The 16,622-nt window shown below is 55.7% G+C and overlaps 1 protein-coding gene across 1 annotated transcript in view; it reads right to left on the bottom strand.

Annotated features, from left to right (window-relative positions):
* Positions 1 to 9,322: 9,322 nt before the first annotated feature.
* FAM222A (family with sequence similarity 222 member A) overlaps positions 9,323 to 16,622 on the bottom strand; it is a 55,527-nt gene continuing 48,227 nt past the window's right edge. Inside the window, exon 3 of the mRNA XM_082641411.1 lies at positions 9,323 to 10,985. Coding sequence (XP_082497537.1) covers positions 9,700 to 10,985 — 1,286 coding nt within the window. The 3' untranslated portion in view covers positions 9,323 to 9,699. The remainder of the gene's footprint in view (positions 10,986 to 16,622) is intronic.

Here is a 16,622-nt window from a genome sequence, read left to right as displayed (position 1 = left end):
TGAGGGTGGCTGAGGGGCGCCAACCTTCCCACAGACGCATTCTTTCCATCTCCCTCTACATTGCTGATGGGCAGGGGCTGATGGGCTTCCAGGGGCCGATGGGCTCTCCTCGTGATCCAGGGATGACCCAGCTTCTCCCAGGGCTACTTGCTTCCTCATTCCACTATTCTCAGTGGAGGTCCCAAGAGCCATTCTGATTGGATGGACTCGGGTCACATGTCATGCCTGAGCCAATCCTGTGCTGGGGGATGGGATGCCCTCCCTGGCTGAGCCAAGCCTTCTGGGTAACCATGGGTAGGACCTAAACTCTGATCCTCAGTGTCCTCATCTGTAAAATGGGGCACAGCTTTTGTGAGGGTCAGGTGATTCCCTGGGCTTTTCAAAGAAGAGAGGATGGTGGTTGCGATGTTCAAACAGTTATGTGTTTGGGGCAGCAAGTCAGAAAACTTACACTGGCTTGAAGAAAAGAATATTTATTGTCTTGGTAGGAAGTCCCAAGTTAGGGAGGGCAGTAAGGCTGGTTAATTCAGTCTCTGTGATTCATTAAGGGTTCTGCCAGCTCATTTATCCCTTCAAACATTTATCAGGCACGGTGCTAGGCATTACCCACCAGACGTGCTGGCTTTTTCCTCACACAGGCCTCCAGCAAAGAAACAAGATGGCGCCACTGTTTCAGGAATCACATCCAGATTCGGCAGCATCCAGAGGAAGAAGGAGAAATAGTTCTTCCTGTGTCTCTTTTTATGAGGGAGGAAACCTTTCCCTGAAGTCCCCCAGCCAACCTCCCCTCTTGTATTATTGGCCAGAATTGTGTCATGTGCCCCATGCTTCAGCCAATCAGCAGGCTGGAAGCAGCTGTTGTCCTAAAGCAGCAGAAGGCAATATGGAGAAAGGTAGTTTCCCCAGCCAGGTCTCGGTTCTGTGGGAAAGGAGGATGGGGAAACCAATATTGCCTGGGCAGCCAGTAACATCTGCCACAAGCCTTCTCCCAGATGCCCATCCTCTACCCCATCTGGGCAACATTGTCATGGAAAACGGCTATGACTTATTCAGGGGCTATAAAGAGGTTATGTCTCTAGGGGGTTTTGTGATGGGCTGGCCCACAAAATCAAAACACCCTCTCAACTCAAAGAGACTCCATAAATTATTGAGGTGAATGTTTAATTCATTCCTTTTAAAAAAAATAATGAAATAATTGTAGGCTATGAATTTTCCTCTGAGAACATTTTTCAGCTAAATACATAGTAACTTTTTCAACTGTGATTTTCTAAATATTTGATGGCTTGGGTGTGGATATTCTATAACTCAAAAGCTGTTTAGGGGGAACTTAAAATATTTTCAGGCCATTGAGATTTTGTTTGTTCCTGTAAGATCTGAAAGATGACCTTTCCCAATGTCCTTCAAAATATAGGGCACGTACTGGTGGTATGTCAAAATATTTTCAGGGGACACATTGGACATAGAATCACTTAGAGGAAAACGCCCCTCCTGATTAGGACATGGTCTCAGTTTGATGTTTCTGGGCTTTTGATACCTTCCTAACACTCACTAATCTCTCTTTAATGGAGAAACACCTGAGGCTCAGAATCTCTGAAAGGTAGAGCTAGAACCAGGGATGATGTTAACTTCTCCCGGACTACAGGGACTGAGGATGGGGAGGGGAAGTTCCTGAGGAAAGTTGGATACCTGTGCTAGACTGCTTCAGTGGCCCTGACTTTTCCCTGTAGCCATTCATTCCTTTGCAGTACAACTTTGTCTTTCGACTGTGGGCAAAGCATAAGTTTGCATCCCTGGGCTTAACCATGTGACTTGTTTTAACCAGTGGCATGTTAGCAGACGTGCCGGCGCCAGCACCCGGGAGGAGGATGAGAGAACGTGGAATAGAGCTATGTCATCCCAGGCAAGCCTCACAGAGATCAGAGGGACCCCACAGATGCGGGACCAAAAACATTTTTTTTGTATGTCATTGAGTTTTGTGATTTTTTTCAAGTGCAGCCATCAATTTTGTGGCAAGAGCTAATGAATACAGACAATAGAAGAAAGAGTAACTAGAATCTGGTGAGGCCAAAAAGAAACAAAAACCAAAAACCAAAAAACTGAATGTCCACAGCACTCCATGTTATAAATGGGGAAACGGAGGCTCAGAGAGGGGAAGACACTTGCCCAGGGCAGCTGGCTGGTAAGTGGAGGAGGTGGGATTTGAACCCAGGCATTCTGCCCTCAGACCCCATCCAGGGGAGAAAACACTCTGACCCCTGAGGGGTAAGAGGTGGTGAGGCCAGATCGCTTCTGCAGTGGGGTAAGACCCTGGCTGTTGCCTGCCGCTTCTGCTGAGCCCTGGAGACTGTCAGTTTGAACATACCCCTAACTTTATTCCAACAAGGATTTCTTATTACGTGCGTGTATGTGTACTTAATAATGTTAAAGCACTTGTATGTCATATGTGACAGCAAGGTTTTTTTCATCCCAACTTTAAAGCACTACTGGGAAATAATTAGTGCTACCAGAGTCAAAAACAATGGGACCCCATCAGAAAAGACAGTCTCGGAAACTCTTGGATCTTAATTGAACAATTACCTCTTATGCCTGTGATAGTTCATTATTATATGCACTGTTATTATTGGCTGTTATTATTGTTTTAGATGAATGCTGGGGATTTTTTTTTTTTACTCAAAAGTCATTTTCAACCATACTGTTCATCTCCTCCCGGCGTTCACATGCTTCTGACATTTCCGAATGTAATAATGTCGTAGTTGGCAGTCAGTCTCCACACCTTGCCCGGATAACGGTGTATTCTGATCACTCTGGTTGTTTGGACGGGGTGGTTAAATACTCCAGGCCTCTGTTTATACTGTTATTCATTTTTGACTCCCTGGCAAAAGCATTTGCATGAGAATCGAGCACTTCCCGTCTTTTATTTTTTAGGAATCTGAAGTCATGGGGGACAATGGGGAGATCCTTGTTCATCCCAAGCTTTTGAGACAGAAACAAAAGGAGGTGGTGGTGATGGAACCAGAGGACAGGGTAGAAGGGGCATTGGGCAGTGGAGACCCCAGCCCCAGGGATGGAGGGCGGGAGGCTGGGTCAGGAGAGGCCAGGCTGGGAGTCTTGTGTTTTTGGAGGGGAGCACACAAAGGAGAGAACAAATGAACACACATAAGGCACCTGCCATGTGTTAGGCGCTGTGCTCAGTGTTTGGCATTCATATTTCAGGAACCATGTGTGGGACCTCGTGGGCTGGTGTGGATACCTCTCCAAGAGTCATGACTCTCTTCCTTATTCACAGCACCTCATTTTGTTCAGAGTTCTCCACTCTGCTCTACAGTCATGGGCTTTCGCCGGGCCAACCACTGTGACTCTATCTCCCTTACTAGGTATTGGTATAGGAATAGCCATGTGAACCAGTTCTGGACCATGAGACAGAAGGGAAAGTCTGCCAAAGGGGGAAGAATTCTGGGGAAAAAAAGAGAAATATAAAAAACACTGTCTTCTCTTTTGCTGGGCACTGTCAGTTCTGGATGTGATGCCCAGAACTGCAGCAGCCATTTTGTGACCATGACAGGGCTTGGTGGAACAGAAAGATGAAAAGGACATGGGTCCTTGAGGACACCATTGTGCTATTAACAAACCCTGGAGCTACCCTACCATAGGGTTTCTTATGATTGTTTGAGATAATCAATTTTTTTCCTCATTTATACCAATGAGTCAGGGTTTCCTATTACCCTGCCAAAATCATGAAGATACAAGAACAAATTTTTCTGCCTATTTTGCAGATGAAGAAAGTGAGACCCAATGAAGTAAAGGCATTTGCTTAAGTACACACAGCCTGGATGTGGTGGACTCAGGATTTGAATCCTCTGGCTTAGAAGGAGACCCCTGCTGGGAGGTGGCAGGATTTTCTTTCTTTCTTTTTTTTTTTTTTTTTTTTTTTTAGCGATCTGGCCTTTCCACAGCACGGGGACATTCTGTTTTTCTATAGCAACAGGCTGTGATGGCTTCTAACAGGTGAAGATGGGACAGGTTGGGTGGAGATGGGACTCAAACCCAGGTCCCCATATCCCAGCTCAGAGTCTTCTCAGCATCTCAAGGTGCCCAGTGGCATCAGAGACTCCCCCCTCTATCTCAGCCCCCCTCAGTTTGGGATATACCCACTGGATCCCACAGATCTGCCTTTGGCCACTACAGGGTGGGGTGGCTGGTCGTGGAGATTGGCCACCAGAGGCTGCTGTAGTCACACCCGGGAGTCTCCTCGGAGGAGGCCTTAGGGAAACTTGGAATCTGGGGACGTGGTCGGGAGGAGCCCCTAGAGTGAGCTCCCCATTAAGTGAGACTGACGCTACAAGACTGAGGAAACCTTGCCACTGCCACTCCCACAAGGAGAAAAAGGAGTCTATATCTGCCTCTGGAAAGTCTAGGACCTAGTTGCTGTGTGCTCTCAGGCAAGTTGCCTCCCTTCTCTGAACCTAACTTTTTTCATTTTCAAAATGGAGGATCATCCCCAGTTCTCAAATAAGGGCTTCCTTTCTCTCCCTGGTGGTCTTTCCCTTCTTTTGGGCCTAGCTCTACACAGTGGACAAAGACCAATTAGGACGTGAGGCCCAACGGCTCAGGTCAGGGTTGGATTCCAGTTCTGGCTCTGCAGCAAACTCATTAGGAGTCTTTGTGTTGCAACTGGGGAAACTGAAGCCCAGTGAGGAGAAAGGACTTAGTTTCCCCAATTGCAACACAAGACTTAGGACTCAGTATTTCCTTAAGTCCCATTTGTTCCTTGGGATGCTAACAGATAGAAACAAAAACTTAGGTGATCAGAAAAAGTTAGGGAAATGCTGGGTTAAAGCTGGAAGGGTATCTTGCCTGCAGGACTTTCCAGAGCCTTTAATATGCTAATGTGATTTGTGCATCTCCAAGGTGGTGGGGGGAGGGGGACATAGGCATCTATTTCTCAAACTCTTTTAACCTAGAAACCCCCTTTCCAAGGTGAAAATCAGCCAGACTAGGTGAAGACAGAAATAATACATCTATGGAACAGGATCTGTGCTGCCTAGTGGATTTGACTACCCGTCTCCTCTGTTCAACACCACATGGTACGTGCATTGTAATATTAGTTTCACTTTACATTTGAGACATAGGTGGCTCAAAGAGGGGCAATCACTTGCCAAAGGCCACATGCTGGTGGGCGGCAGCCTCAGGACTGGAACCTTTGGGCCCCACTGCTCTGGGGGTGGGTCCCACTGACAGGACTAATTTGCCCTGTTATCCTGATCACACATCACCTGATGCCATCCCAGTCCTTCAAATGCCTCCACTCCCTTTGACAGAGGCTCAGAGAACTGGAACCAAGGCTCAGAGAGGCCATACAAGTCACCCAGGGTCACACATGGAGTCTATGAGGACACTGAGGCCAGTTTTTCCTGACTCCTCCCCTCCTCCTGCCACTCTCTAGTGAGCTGGTGATGGTGATGATTTAAACAAAAAACCTTTTGTCCACCGGGTTTGCCCGCCCCCCTGGCTGGGCCCCCTTCCAATGGCCAGCGAAGGGGGCCGTGTGGCGGCCGTGCGGGCCCTTTAAGAGCACCCGGGACGCGCAGGCGCAATACAGCGCAGGGGGAAACCCAGGCGCACGTGGAGTCTCAGATGCAGCTCAGAGCTGAGCGGTGCGGGTTCGAGTTCGCTGCTTGGAGGCAAGGCAGGGCTCGAAACGGGAGCGGGCTCTAAAGGCTGCGATGAGTCAGGAAAACACGGAGCCACCCTGAAAATGTGAGTGCCCCCCACGTGGCTTCCCTCCACTCAAATGTTTGTCGAAGCCCTCCCTCCAGTCTGATGCCTCTGGAAGATGGGGTGATGTTCTAATTGTTGTTATGACCTGAGTGGTAGTAATAGACGCGGTTCTGGGCCAGCCACACGTGGTTACCGTATTGGACAGCTCAGCTCTAACTGGGGGTGAACCCAGGACAGCTACACTGAGAAGAAGAGGCTCCTAGCGTCCTTATGAAGAGAAAGGCTTGCACCTCGGGTGGGGGGAGGGGGCTGGATCGGCTGGCAGCGGCTGCCCTCGCCCCCCTCTCCCTCGCTCACCCAACATGAAGTCGAAGCAGCGCGGGGTGTGGCAACTGAGGCCGGACCTGCGTTCTGGAGCCAAGCAGGCCATATTTGGGGGTCGGTGGTGGTTTTCGTCACTGCATAGCACAGCAGTTAAGAGCTTAGACCCTGAATCAGAGGGCTGGTGTTCTACCCGAGCTGCTTCTCTGATCTCCATCCTCAGCTGTGTGACTTGAGGCAAAGTGATTGCTCTTCTCTGGGCCTCATCTGTGACGTGGCAATGTGCACCCATATCACGCGCACCTGAACGGTTGTGAGGACTAAATACCATTTAGTGCTGAGCCTGGTAGCCAATCTGCCTGCAGTAACTGGGCTGTGTGTGATTGTAGTAATGATAACATCGTTACCACCTGCGCTGCTCCTCCAATGTGGTATAAAGGGCAGGAGTGCCTCATGCCAGAATGACGAGGCTGGAGGGGCCTTTGAGATCAGCTAGCTCAGATCCCAGGGAGAAGAAACCTGGCCAAGGCGCCCAGAGAGCCAGTGCTAGGACAGGGCTAGAACCCCAGCTGGGTCCTGGGGCCATGCCCCGACTGGCTGTGCTCCGTGCCTGCACCCGCCCTGCTTGCAGACCCACCCTGCAGAGGGTAAGATTTTTCCCAGGATAGGGGGCGGGTCCTCACCTCACCCCCCGTGTGAGGGACCTGACCTGGAGGGTGGCTCCCATCTCTGTCCTCTCTCCTGATGCCCCAGTGTGGGCGGGCCTGGTGGTGGGCCCAGGACGTGGGGACCTGGGCTGCCTAGAATTGGGGCCGGTAGCCCCTTAGAACAGCCGAGCCACAGGCTGCCGCCCAGCCGTACACCTGGCTGCACACCCTGCTGCTCCGCCTCTCCCCCAAGTACCCGCACTGCACTGTGGTCTCCTTGAATCCCATCTCTGGTTCTGCGCTGCGCCCTTTGGGGTTGGACCTGTTCCGGGTCACTCAAAGTACCACTGGTAGGATTTGCACCCAGGGCTAGCTCACTCCAGGGGCTGGGTAGCCCTGGGCGCTGCGATGCGCCCAGGCATACTTCAGTGATGGATGAGGGTGGAGCCTCGAGGCAGCCTGGCCCAGGGTGTGGGGCTTGATGCCGGAACCTGGCGCCCTCTTACCATCCTTGTGGCCGTTTCTCAGATTCTCTGCGTCCTCATCTGTAAAGTGGGGATGCTTTTATTACATACCCGAGAAGGCTGTCATGAGACTCAATTATGTGTGGTCAGAAAAGCACTGTGTCAGCTGCCGTTTACATCCTATTTGTGATAACTCCCAGTGGCCTTTCATGCAGCGCTGACTTCCCTAGCTTGTCACCCAGCAGGACCCCTGCTCCTGCTCTCCAGGGCCTGGGTGGTGTGTTTGGTTCATTGACCCAGCTCAGAAGGGCCCGGGTCCCGCCCTGGACACAGCCTCTTCCTCTCGGAGCCTCCATGTGCTGCCAGGCTCGTGGGTCTGGCCTTAGGGAGGTGGATGTCTGCACTGCAAGGTCACATCCAGGGTGTCCCCTCTGTCCCTCTTCTGCCCTGAACCTACCATGCCAGGCACCCAGACAGGGTTCCATGCATGAGAGGGGAGGCCTGAATCAGACTGGGGACTCCCCCTGTTCAGACATTGGGCCAACAAGCCAGGGGAGAAGGTGGGGACAGGACGTGAGGAAGAGTCTGTGCTTTGCTGCTTGAACTACAACTTTCCACAGACTTGCTGTGTGACCTCAGGCAGGTCGCTTCACATCTCTGAGCCGCTTCTTCCTCTAGAACACCCCCCTACCTTGCAAGCAGTGGTGAAGCTCCAAAGAGCTGCCGTGTATAGGAAAATGGCCAGCACACAGTAAGTGCCTGATAAATGCTGAGCATCCTGGAGCAGAGATGGTCTCCTGGACATCCCCAGGCACCAGGGCACGGGGTGGGTGTGTGCTGGGGCTGGCCAGGGAGATGGCCACTGCTCAGCCACTTTGGCCTGTCCCCAGCCACTCTGCCTCCAGGGAAGCATGGATGGTGCCAGGCACAGAGGAAGAGCTGGAAAGGAATTTAGTGATGCAGGGGAACACCAGCCCCAGACCACCTCTGTACCCCTCAAGGAATGAGCCAGAGCGGCCCGGGCTCAGTTCTGTCTCGGCTGCTTTAGGACCAATCACTGACCCAACTGAGTGGCTGACACGTAAACAGGGTAAATGACAGTGTCCACTTCGAAAGAGCTGGAGAAGTAAATGAAATATTGCATACAAAGTGGCCCAGCAGAGGAGGGGCCAGGAGGCTCCTGGCCTGCTTCCGAGGGCTCCAAGCCCAGTCGGCAGGGGAGGAGACAGCCCGTTTTAATCCTAAGGGGAGGAAGGAAGAACGAACAGAAACGAGCTGCAAAACACCCCACAGCTGAGACACCATCTGTGTTTTCCTTTTTTTTTTCTTTCTCTTCGTTTTTAAAACAATATAGTGCAGACCGCACTTCTCACAGTAGAATATAATGGTCAATTTTAGTATAAAAAAAAAACATTCTCAGAGATTTGTAAATGCACTTAGTGCTTGAACAGGCCTTGGAGAGAGATACAGTACCGCTTCCGGAGTGCCAGAGGGGCCAGGACTTGGGGAAATCGGGCCTTGGAGACTTAATGGGGGGGACGCCCTGCCTGCCTTATCCCCCGGAATGGTGTGGGGCAGGCCTTGGAGGGTGGCTTGCAGGAAAAGAGTTGGACTGGATCTCCCAATTAAAACCAGCAGGTTGCCCCCGGAACTGGCTCCTAGGAGAACCCCTGAAGGAGGCGGGGTCTGGTCCCTCTGACATTGTTAGCCCCTATGGCGCCTTTGTGCACATAGGTAAACGGTGCCCCTTCCTCAAGATTCAGAAAACTGCTGTAATAAATATACAAGTCTAGGATGCAAATGGTGTCTCCTCAGATGAGTTGCCTTGTGCAGCACACAACCTGCACAACTGTGCCCAGAAGCCCTGTAAGATGTACTGAAGGGAAGGGAGAAGGTGGTAGTCCAGGGTTTGGAGAATGGAGATGGGATTCTGTGTTGGGAAGGAATGGTGGGGAGGGGAAGAGTCTAGAAGAGGAGGAGCAGGGGGACCTGTAGTCCCCGGAGCCTGTATTCGAGTGGTCTTCGCCTGGAGAGAGCAGTGAGGGCGCTGTGGGCTCGATGACTTCCTCTGGGCCCCCTCTGCTCTTTTTCCAGGAGACTGGGGAGCTCGTGGAGGGAGGAGCTGTCTAAGCCCGGGGGGCCGCTCTGATCCCACCCCGACTCTAGACCCTAACATTTCCTTCTGCATCCCGCTGTGGTCTGACCCCCTCTCCCGGAGAGCCGGAAAGAACCGCTCCTGTTTTAAGTGGTTTCTCTCTCCCTGCCTCTGCCAGCTTGGATGGAGGAAGGCGTGGATGTCGGCAGCTGCCCCCGGCCCTCCGCGTGTCCTGGGGCAGCTGACGGTGGGGAGGGGCCTTGGCGAGTGAGGTCACCTTGCCACTCCCTGTCAGCAGCAGCCAGCAGCAGCCAGCCTGGCTTCCCTGTGGGCATCAATGGGCACTCGGACACAGGGCGGGGCTGGCGCCCCCACCCCGCGTGCTGCCCACCCTGTTCTGTGGCCTGCCTCCCCACTAGGCGCCCTGTCCGTCTGTGCATCTGCCAGGCAGGCTTTATCTGTAGACGGGCAAGCGGATGTGGGCGTGCTGGTGGTCGAGCAGCCGGGGCACAGCCACCGTCTCGTAGCCCTTGCCCAGCATCTGCTCCTTGATGCACGGGGGCCGGATGTCGTTGATGAGATACTCCAGTGACTGGAGGCTGCTGCTCAGCACGGCCGTGTTGCACACGCTCTTGCTGGGCAGGCCTGAGAGGGTCTCCGCCGGGGGCCCCGCCAGCTCCCGGGCCGTCCCTGGCCCCAGCTCGGTCACGGCCACTGCCGCGGCTGCCGGATTGTAGCAGTCGCTGGTGGGGGTCACCAGCACGCTGTTCCAGGGGGCGGCGAAGTACTGGCCCACGGTGAAGCTGGTGGGCAGCCCCACGCCGCAGTTGACGGGCGACCCGCCGGCCCGCTCGTATACCCGCCCCCCACAGGCCTCGGGGGACTTGCTGGCCACCGTTCCGCCGCTGTAGGCCCGCAGTGGCTGGGGCGGCGGCGGCGGGGGCGGCTTCTGCGGCCACAGCAGGTAATCCAGGCCCCCGTCTGCGTACCCTGTGGGCTTGGTGGCCCCAGCCAACGTCAAGGCCGGCGTGCTTCCCTGGCCCAGCTCGGCGCCCTTCCGGCAGTCGGGTGGGCCAGCAGTGGCCGGGTAGGCCAGGCTGGGAAAGCTGGGCACCGGGCCGTGCTTGGCTGGGCTGGGGTGGGGAACGGCCACGGCCTGGCAGGCGGCGGGCACAGCGCCTGGGGCCTGGCACTGCTGGTTGAGCTGGTAGAGGATGCTGTGGATGGAGGGCAGGTTGGAAGGCGGCAGGGGCAGGCCGCGGCCGGGCAGGGGGATGACGGAGGCAGCGGTGGCCGCGGCCGCGGGCAGGCCGGGTGGTGGGGCGGGCGCCTCGGGCGGCTTGGGGTAGGCCAGGGGCCCCAGAGTGCTGGGCGCCGGGTAGGGCGCGATGCCCACCTGGACGGCGGCCGGCGACAGCTTGGTCCGCTTGCCCTCGGCGCTCTTGAGCACGCTTTTGGTGAGCCCGGGGGGCGCAGCCACGCCGGAGGAGGAGACGGCGGCCTTGACAACGGCGAGCAGGCCCTGGTAGCCGGCCGTATGCGGCGGGTAGGGGCTGTAGCGCTGGCCACTGGTGTCGTAGCCGTTGACGGTGCGGCTGAGGTGCTTGTGCTGGGGCACGCGGATATTGGTGGGGAAGATCTTGATGGAGAGCGGGCTGTTGGCCACCTTCTCGGCGTAGGCGTCCAGCTCGGCCGGGCTCGGGTAGCGGGAGGAATGCATGGAGCTGGCCACCGTCTCGCCTGTGGGGACACGGGAGGGGAGGAAGCACAGGTGAGAACCGACCCTGCGACCTGGGGAGGGCCGGAGGCCGCAGCCCGCCACTGTCCCGGGAAGGACTCGCCAGCCACCCCTCCCTCGCTTTTTCCATCCAGTCACTTGCTCCTTCATTCATTCTTTCTAAATCGTTAAGCTTCGGATCAAAGTGTAAAGTACGTTAAAGGAAACCATACATCACAAGCTTGCTGCACTTTCACAAACAGAACACACTCGTGTGACACCTAGGTCAGGGGAGAGGCCTGTGCCAGTCCCCAGAGGGGCCCCTGCGCCCCCTCCTAGCCAGTACCCACACCAAGGGAACGGCTCTCCTGGCTCCTAACGGCGCGGACTCGTGGTGCCTGGGCCTGGCACAGGTGAGCTGGGCTCCTGCAGTGCATGCTCGTTTGCACTGTCGGGCCTCCGCCACTTAAGGTTATGTTTCGAGGTTCATCCGGGTGGCCATGGACGTGGCGGTCCGTTCATTCTCACGGCCGTGTGATGTCTGAGTGTCACTACATCACAGTTTACTCATCCTTCCCACTGCTGATGGCATGTGGGTCATTTCTGGTTTGGGGCTGATACAAATAGCGTGACAGCCCCCGGGGCACGTATTCAATGAGTCCTGCTGGGAATAGGCCCAGGAGCAGAACTGCTGGGACAAAGGAGAGACGGGAACGTTCAGCTTCGGGAGAGAATGCCCAACAACTTGCCGAAGAGACTGTGCCAGCTATGCTCCCCGCACCCCCCCGCCCCCAGCACGGGAGTTACGGGGGCTCTAAACCCTCCACTCCACCTGCCTGGTACCGTCGTCCATTGTACTGGGTTGGCCAAAAAGTTCGTTCAGGTTTTCCCGTGCCATCTTACGGAAAAACCAGAACGACCTCTTTGGCCAACCCCAACACCACCGCTCTGGTGGGTGTTCATTCCTTCCGCCCCTTTACGTGTCCTCTCGGCGCCTCATCTGTAGAATGGGGTGATAATGGCCCGTGGATGGTTCAGTGAGTTGCTACACGGCCTGGCGCTGGGCAAGATGCCGCAGGTGGCTTTCATCCTGGTGCTCACCGTCCCTCGTTCAACCAACAGGCAGCCGGGACGGAGGGGTTTTGCCCCCGCTGGCTGCCCCTCCCCTCCCCAGGTCTGCCTGTCACCTGCAAGACCTGTGTGGTGGCCACTGCCTTTTTGTGAGCTGTCAGCACGTCAGCTGAAGGGTGTACTTTACTTTATTTATTTATTTTTTGGCCACGCCGCACAGCTTGTGACGTCTCAGTTCCCTGACCAGGGATTGAACCCGGGCCCTCGGCGGTGAAAGCGCGGAGTCCTAACCACTGGACCGCCAGGGAACCCCCTGAAGGGTGTACTCTGTGTGACAGGCTGAGTGTCCCCACTGTCAGTGGGCACAACTAGGCCCTGCTGTGGGGGAGGCGGGTTGCCGGTGGGTAGACCCCCTTTCCCCATCCAAAGCCCCTCCCTGGTCCTAAGACATTCCTCAGTGCCGCCCAGGACCCCCTCTGGGGTGGGGAGTGGAGCAGGAGGCCTGCGTGAGGCAGATGGAGAGACCCTGGGCTTTGGAGCTGGCTGCCTAGGTGGAGTCCTGCCTGGTTGCAGGGCTGTGTGGCCCTGGGCAAGTTGTTGGCCTGGCCGAGCCTCAGTTTCCCCACTTGTAGAATGGGGATAAGGACTGTGGCAGATCTGCAGGGTGGCCTCAAGGAATGTCTGTGCCAAGGGGCTGAGCAGGGGGTGAGACAAACAGTAGGTGATGGGAGATCGTGACCTGGCTGGGCCCTTGGGTGAGGAGGACCCTAAGGTCTCATGGTGCACTGCCTTCCTCTCGGCCCTGTGGGCACCCCTGGGACCCAACAGTGACTCCTGCGGTGGTGTGTCGGGGGGTGTTCACCGCTCTGAGCCTCAGTTTCCTCATCTAAAATGGGGTTATACTGCTGCTAACACTGCCTCCCAGGATGGCTGTGAGATTTTCATGAGTCGTGCGGTGGAGCGTTAGCAGAAGTGGGTCTCTGTAAGTGTGTTAAGACCCTTCCCATCTGCCTGGCACAAGGGTCTTCCTGGGAGAGGGAGGGGTAGGGCTTGTGCATGGGTGGGCCTGGCATTGTGGCCGGGACACAGTGCAGACCCCACCGCCTTCCTTAGGCCTTCCCACCACATCCCCTCCTTCCCGAGCCTCACCCCTGACTCCCTTGTGGACTTAGAGCCAATCTGAGCGAAATGCATGCCGTGATGGGGGAGCCTCACCCCCAGGGCTTCAGAGGCAGCTTTCTGGAAGAAAGAGCATCCCTGCTAAAGGCAATGGTGAAAGGAGCGAGGAGGGAGGAGAGAAACGTATTTCAGCAGAAGAAACTGCACAGGCAAAGGTCCAGAGGTGAGGAAGCCTGTCCCAGTGGGAACTATAAACCAGAATAAAAGCAGAAGCCCAGAGCAGGCATGCAGGGGAGGAAAGACCACGACAGGCAGCTCAGGAGGGTGTCGGGCCAGAGCAGGGCCTCTTCGCTGTGGGGCAGTGGTTCTCAGTGGTTCTGTCCCCAGGGCACACTGTTGACATCCACAGACGAGTTCGGTTGTCATAGCTTGCAGAGAGGGTTCTACGGCAGTTAGTGGGTACGGGTCAGGGATGCTGCTAAACATCCTGCGATGCACAGGACAAAGACCCCACCACAAAGACCTGTCAGGCCCCTAGTGTCTGCACTGCTGTGTTGGGAGCCCTCGCCCAAGGCATTGGCAGCTGTGGAAGGTTCTAAGCAGGTGAGGGGCAGGGCAGGCCTGCGTTAGGAAGACCATTCTTCTCTGCCCTGAGGCGCAGGGATGTGGTCTGACCTGGGCAGGACAGTGGGGAGGGAAGAGGCTGGAGGCACAGAGTACCCCAAGGAGGCTGGGGCAGTGCCCCTCCATCCATCCTGGCCTAACCTGGGCCAGGTGGGTGGAGCTGACCCCAGGCCCCCCATCCTGACCCTGCCTGGGGCAGCCCCCCTCCTAAGTGGCCTAAAATAAACTCGGTGTGGAGAATGGAAATGTCACTTTGGCCAACGGGGGAATCTTTCTCCGAGATTGGATTTAAACTACATTATACAAGCAATTTCATGGGCACTTAGCGCCGCTTGGAGAATCCCGCAAAAAAGGGACCAGCTCTTCATTTACCAGCCATAAATCAGCAGTTGCTATAATGAGCACAAAAATGTCACTTTTATGCAATTTTACAGATGAACAAAACTGGTGAAATTAACTGTGGTAACCTACTATAGTCAGCAAAAGCGGCTGCCGGGGGAAAAAAATTATATCTGTATGTATTTTTGTTCCTCTTAAACTCTCTTCCCAAGCAAGTTTCTGCCATTGCGGTGTGAAAACTCATTTGTCCTCACCATTATACTTTCATTCGGAGTTTATCTCGAGTATCCAATGAGCCAACTGTGAAAATGATTAAATCTACAAAATCTATCTAATGGATGGAATAAATTAGATGTTTAAAACCTTAAGAAGAAAAAAAACAAGAGCAATGCCTGTTACTAGTTTCCATTCATTGAAAGAAGGGGCCCATCTGGCCCCTCTGCTGGTCAACAGGGCTCAGCCAGGGTGGGTTGGTCCGCCAGTTTGTTGGAGCCGACAGTGGTGCTGTGACACAGAGGCTGTCCTGTGGTGAGCGCTTAGTATATGTGAGGCCCCGTGCCTACAGCTTTTCTCCACGCCTCTTGTCTGGAGCACCTGACAGCTCCGAGAGGTGGGAGGTGGTCCCATTTTACAGATAAGGAAGCAGACAAGTTGTGGCATTTGGCAGGCAGCCTCCAAGATCTGTCCCCGACCCCAGTGCTTCTCACCTCCTGGTGTTCACGCCCTTCCACTCCACACGGGGCTGACCTGTGTGACCTGTAAGATACCGTGGAAGTGAAGGAGTGTGACTTCCAGGGCAGGGTCGCGAAAGGCTCTGTGGCCTCCTCCCCTCTTGGATCACTTGCTCTGGGGAAGCAGCCGCCTGTGAGGATGCCGGAGCAGCCGAGGGGGAGGCCCCCATAGAGGGCCACATGCACCTTCTCGGAGGCAGGTCTTCCAGCCCTGGTCCAGCCTCCAGAGGACTGCAGCCCCTGCCAACATCCGCCTACAGCCTCACGAGAGACACGGAGCGGAGCTACTGGCTAGGTGGCTCCTGAGCTCCTGATCCACGGAAACCATGAGAGATGGTACGTGATTACTGATGCTTTAAGCCACTAAGTTTTGGAGCAACTTGCTACACAGCAGTAGATAACTAATCCAGGCCCCCATTTTACAGAGGAGGAAATGGAAGCTTCCCGAGAACACACAGCCGGGGAGGGGCTGAGCTGGGAGTTGCCTTCCATGTCATCATCACCTCACCTGCACCCCAAGGCAGGCCCCGGCTGAAGCCAGGAGGCTCAGGAGGCTCCCCCTCTTCCTCCTTAGAATTAGGAGGCAGACAGTCCTGAGGAGGGACTATAGAGTCAGCCCGGAGGCTCAGAGAGGCAGGAAGTGACCCATCAGAGGACACGTGGCCGGGCAGCTCTCATGGCTGCCCTCGGCTCCCGGAGACTGCCGGCTGGTGGCCCTCAGCAGGCCTCCCCTGGACACGTGCTTGTCTCTGGGTGGGCGTGTACCAGGGTCACCCTGTTCCAAACCTGGCTTGATCGCTGCACCCCTGTGAGCCTTTGCATCTGCGGCCTCTACCGTCTCCCTTGTTCCTGAAGGGCTTTCTGCTGAGCCACCCCGGGGGCCTCAACCCCAGCCTTGTCCACCAGCGTACAGTGGCCCTGGCTTGGGGGGGTGTCTCTGGCCACTCGGGCCAGGCTGGGCCCCCGAGTCCCGCTGGGCAAAGGCTCCTGACCCTCCCCTGGAGGTGGGCACCACCACCAGTGTTCAGTGCAGTTGCACAGCCCCATTTTGGCAAATGTCATGACCAAAAAGGCCTCACATGAAGGAACCAGCCAAGCCAGCTGTTTGCGGCAGGCTTCTACGCAGTGGCAAGGATGGGGGGCAGCGCTCACGGGGTTAATGGGCAGAGGAGGGGACCCGTGGCCCTGTGGGCCCCCTGGGGAGCCACAGGGCCCACCTTGTCTGGTTCCCCGAGTTGGCCAGGGCACCCCAGCGAACGTTCCATCGGCGCCTGGTGCATCGCTGCAGGCACCACGGCAAGAATCCGACTGCCCTGGGCTTGTCCTGCTGTCCCAGTAGCCCGGGCTCCCTGAGCTGGCTTGTTCAGTGCTGTCCCCACTGCCCACAGGACACGGAGTAGGAACTCAGGAATGTAGCATTGAAGGAATGACGAGGCTGTGGCTAGAAGGACCCGTCCAGCCTGGGAGCCCCTGTTCACCGCCAGTCACGACACTTGGGAGAGTTGGTCCTGGGAGGAACGAAGCCAGAGACAGCCCCGTGGAGAGACGCCTCCCCGCAAGCCCGCATCCCCCGGGTGTCTCCTGAGCCCGCCTATGTGCAGGCACCGTCCTGGGCTTGGAGACGAGCAGCGGTCAAAGCGCACCAAAGTCCCCACCCTCTCGAAGCTGCCATCTAGTCGGGGGAGACAGACAATAACGTGTAATGCGTCCGGCAGCGACAGGCCCCGCAAACAAGGAGAGAGCAGGTGTCGTAGTTTATGTCCACAATTCTTTGGC

This window comes from Mesoplodon mirus (assembly GCF_964341445.2).
Source record: "Mesoplodon mirus genome assembly, chromosome: 13".
NCBI classification, from domain to species: Eukaryota; Metazoa; Chordata; class Mammalia; order Artiodactyla; family Ziphiidae; genus Mesoplodon; species Mesoplodon mirus.
The sequence above is the reverse complement of the archived record's forward strand: the minus strand, read 5'-3'. Positions and strand labels throughout refer to the sequence as shown.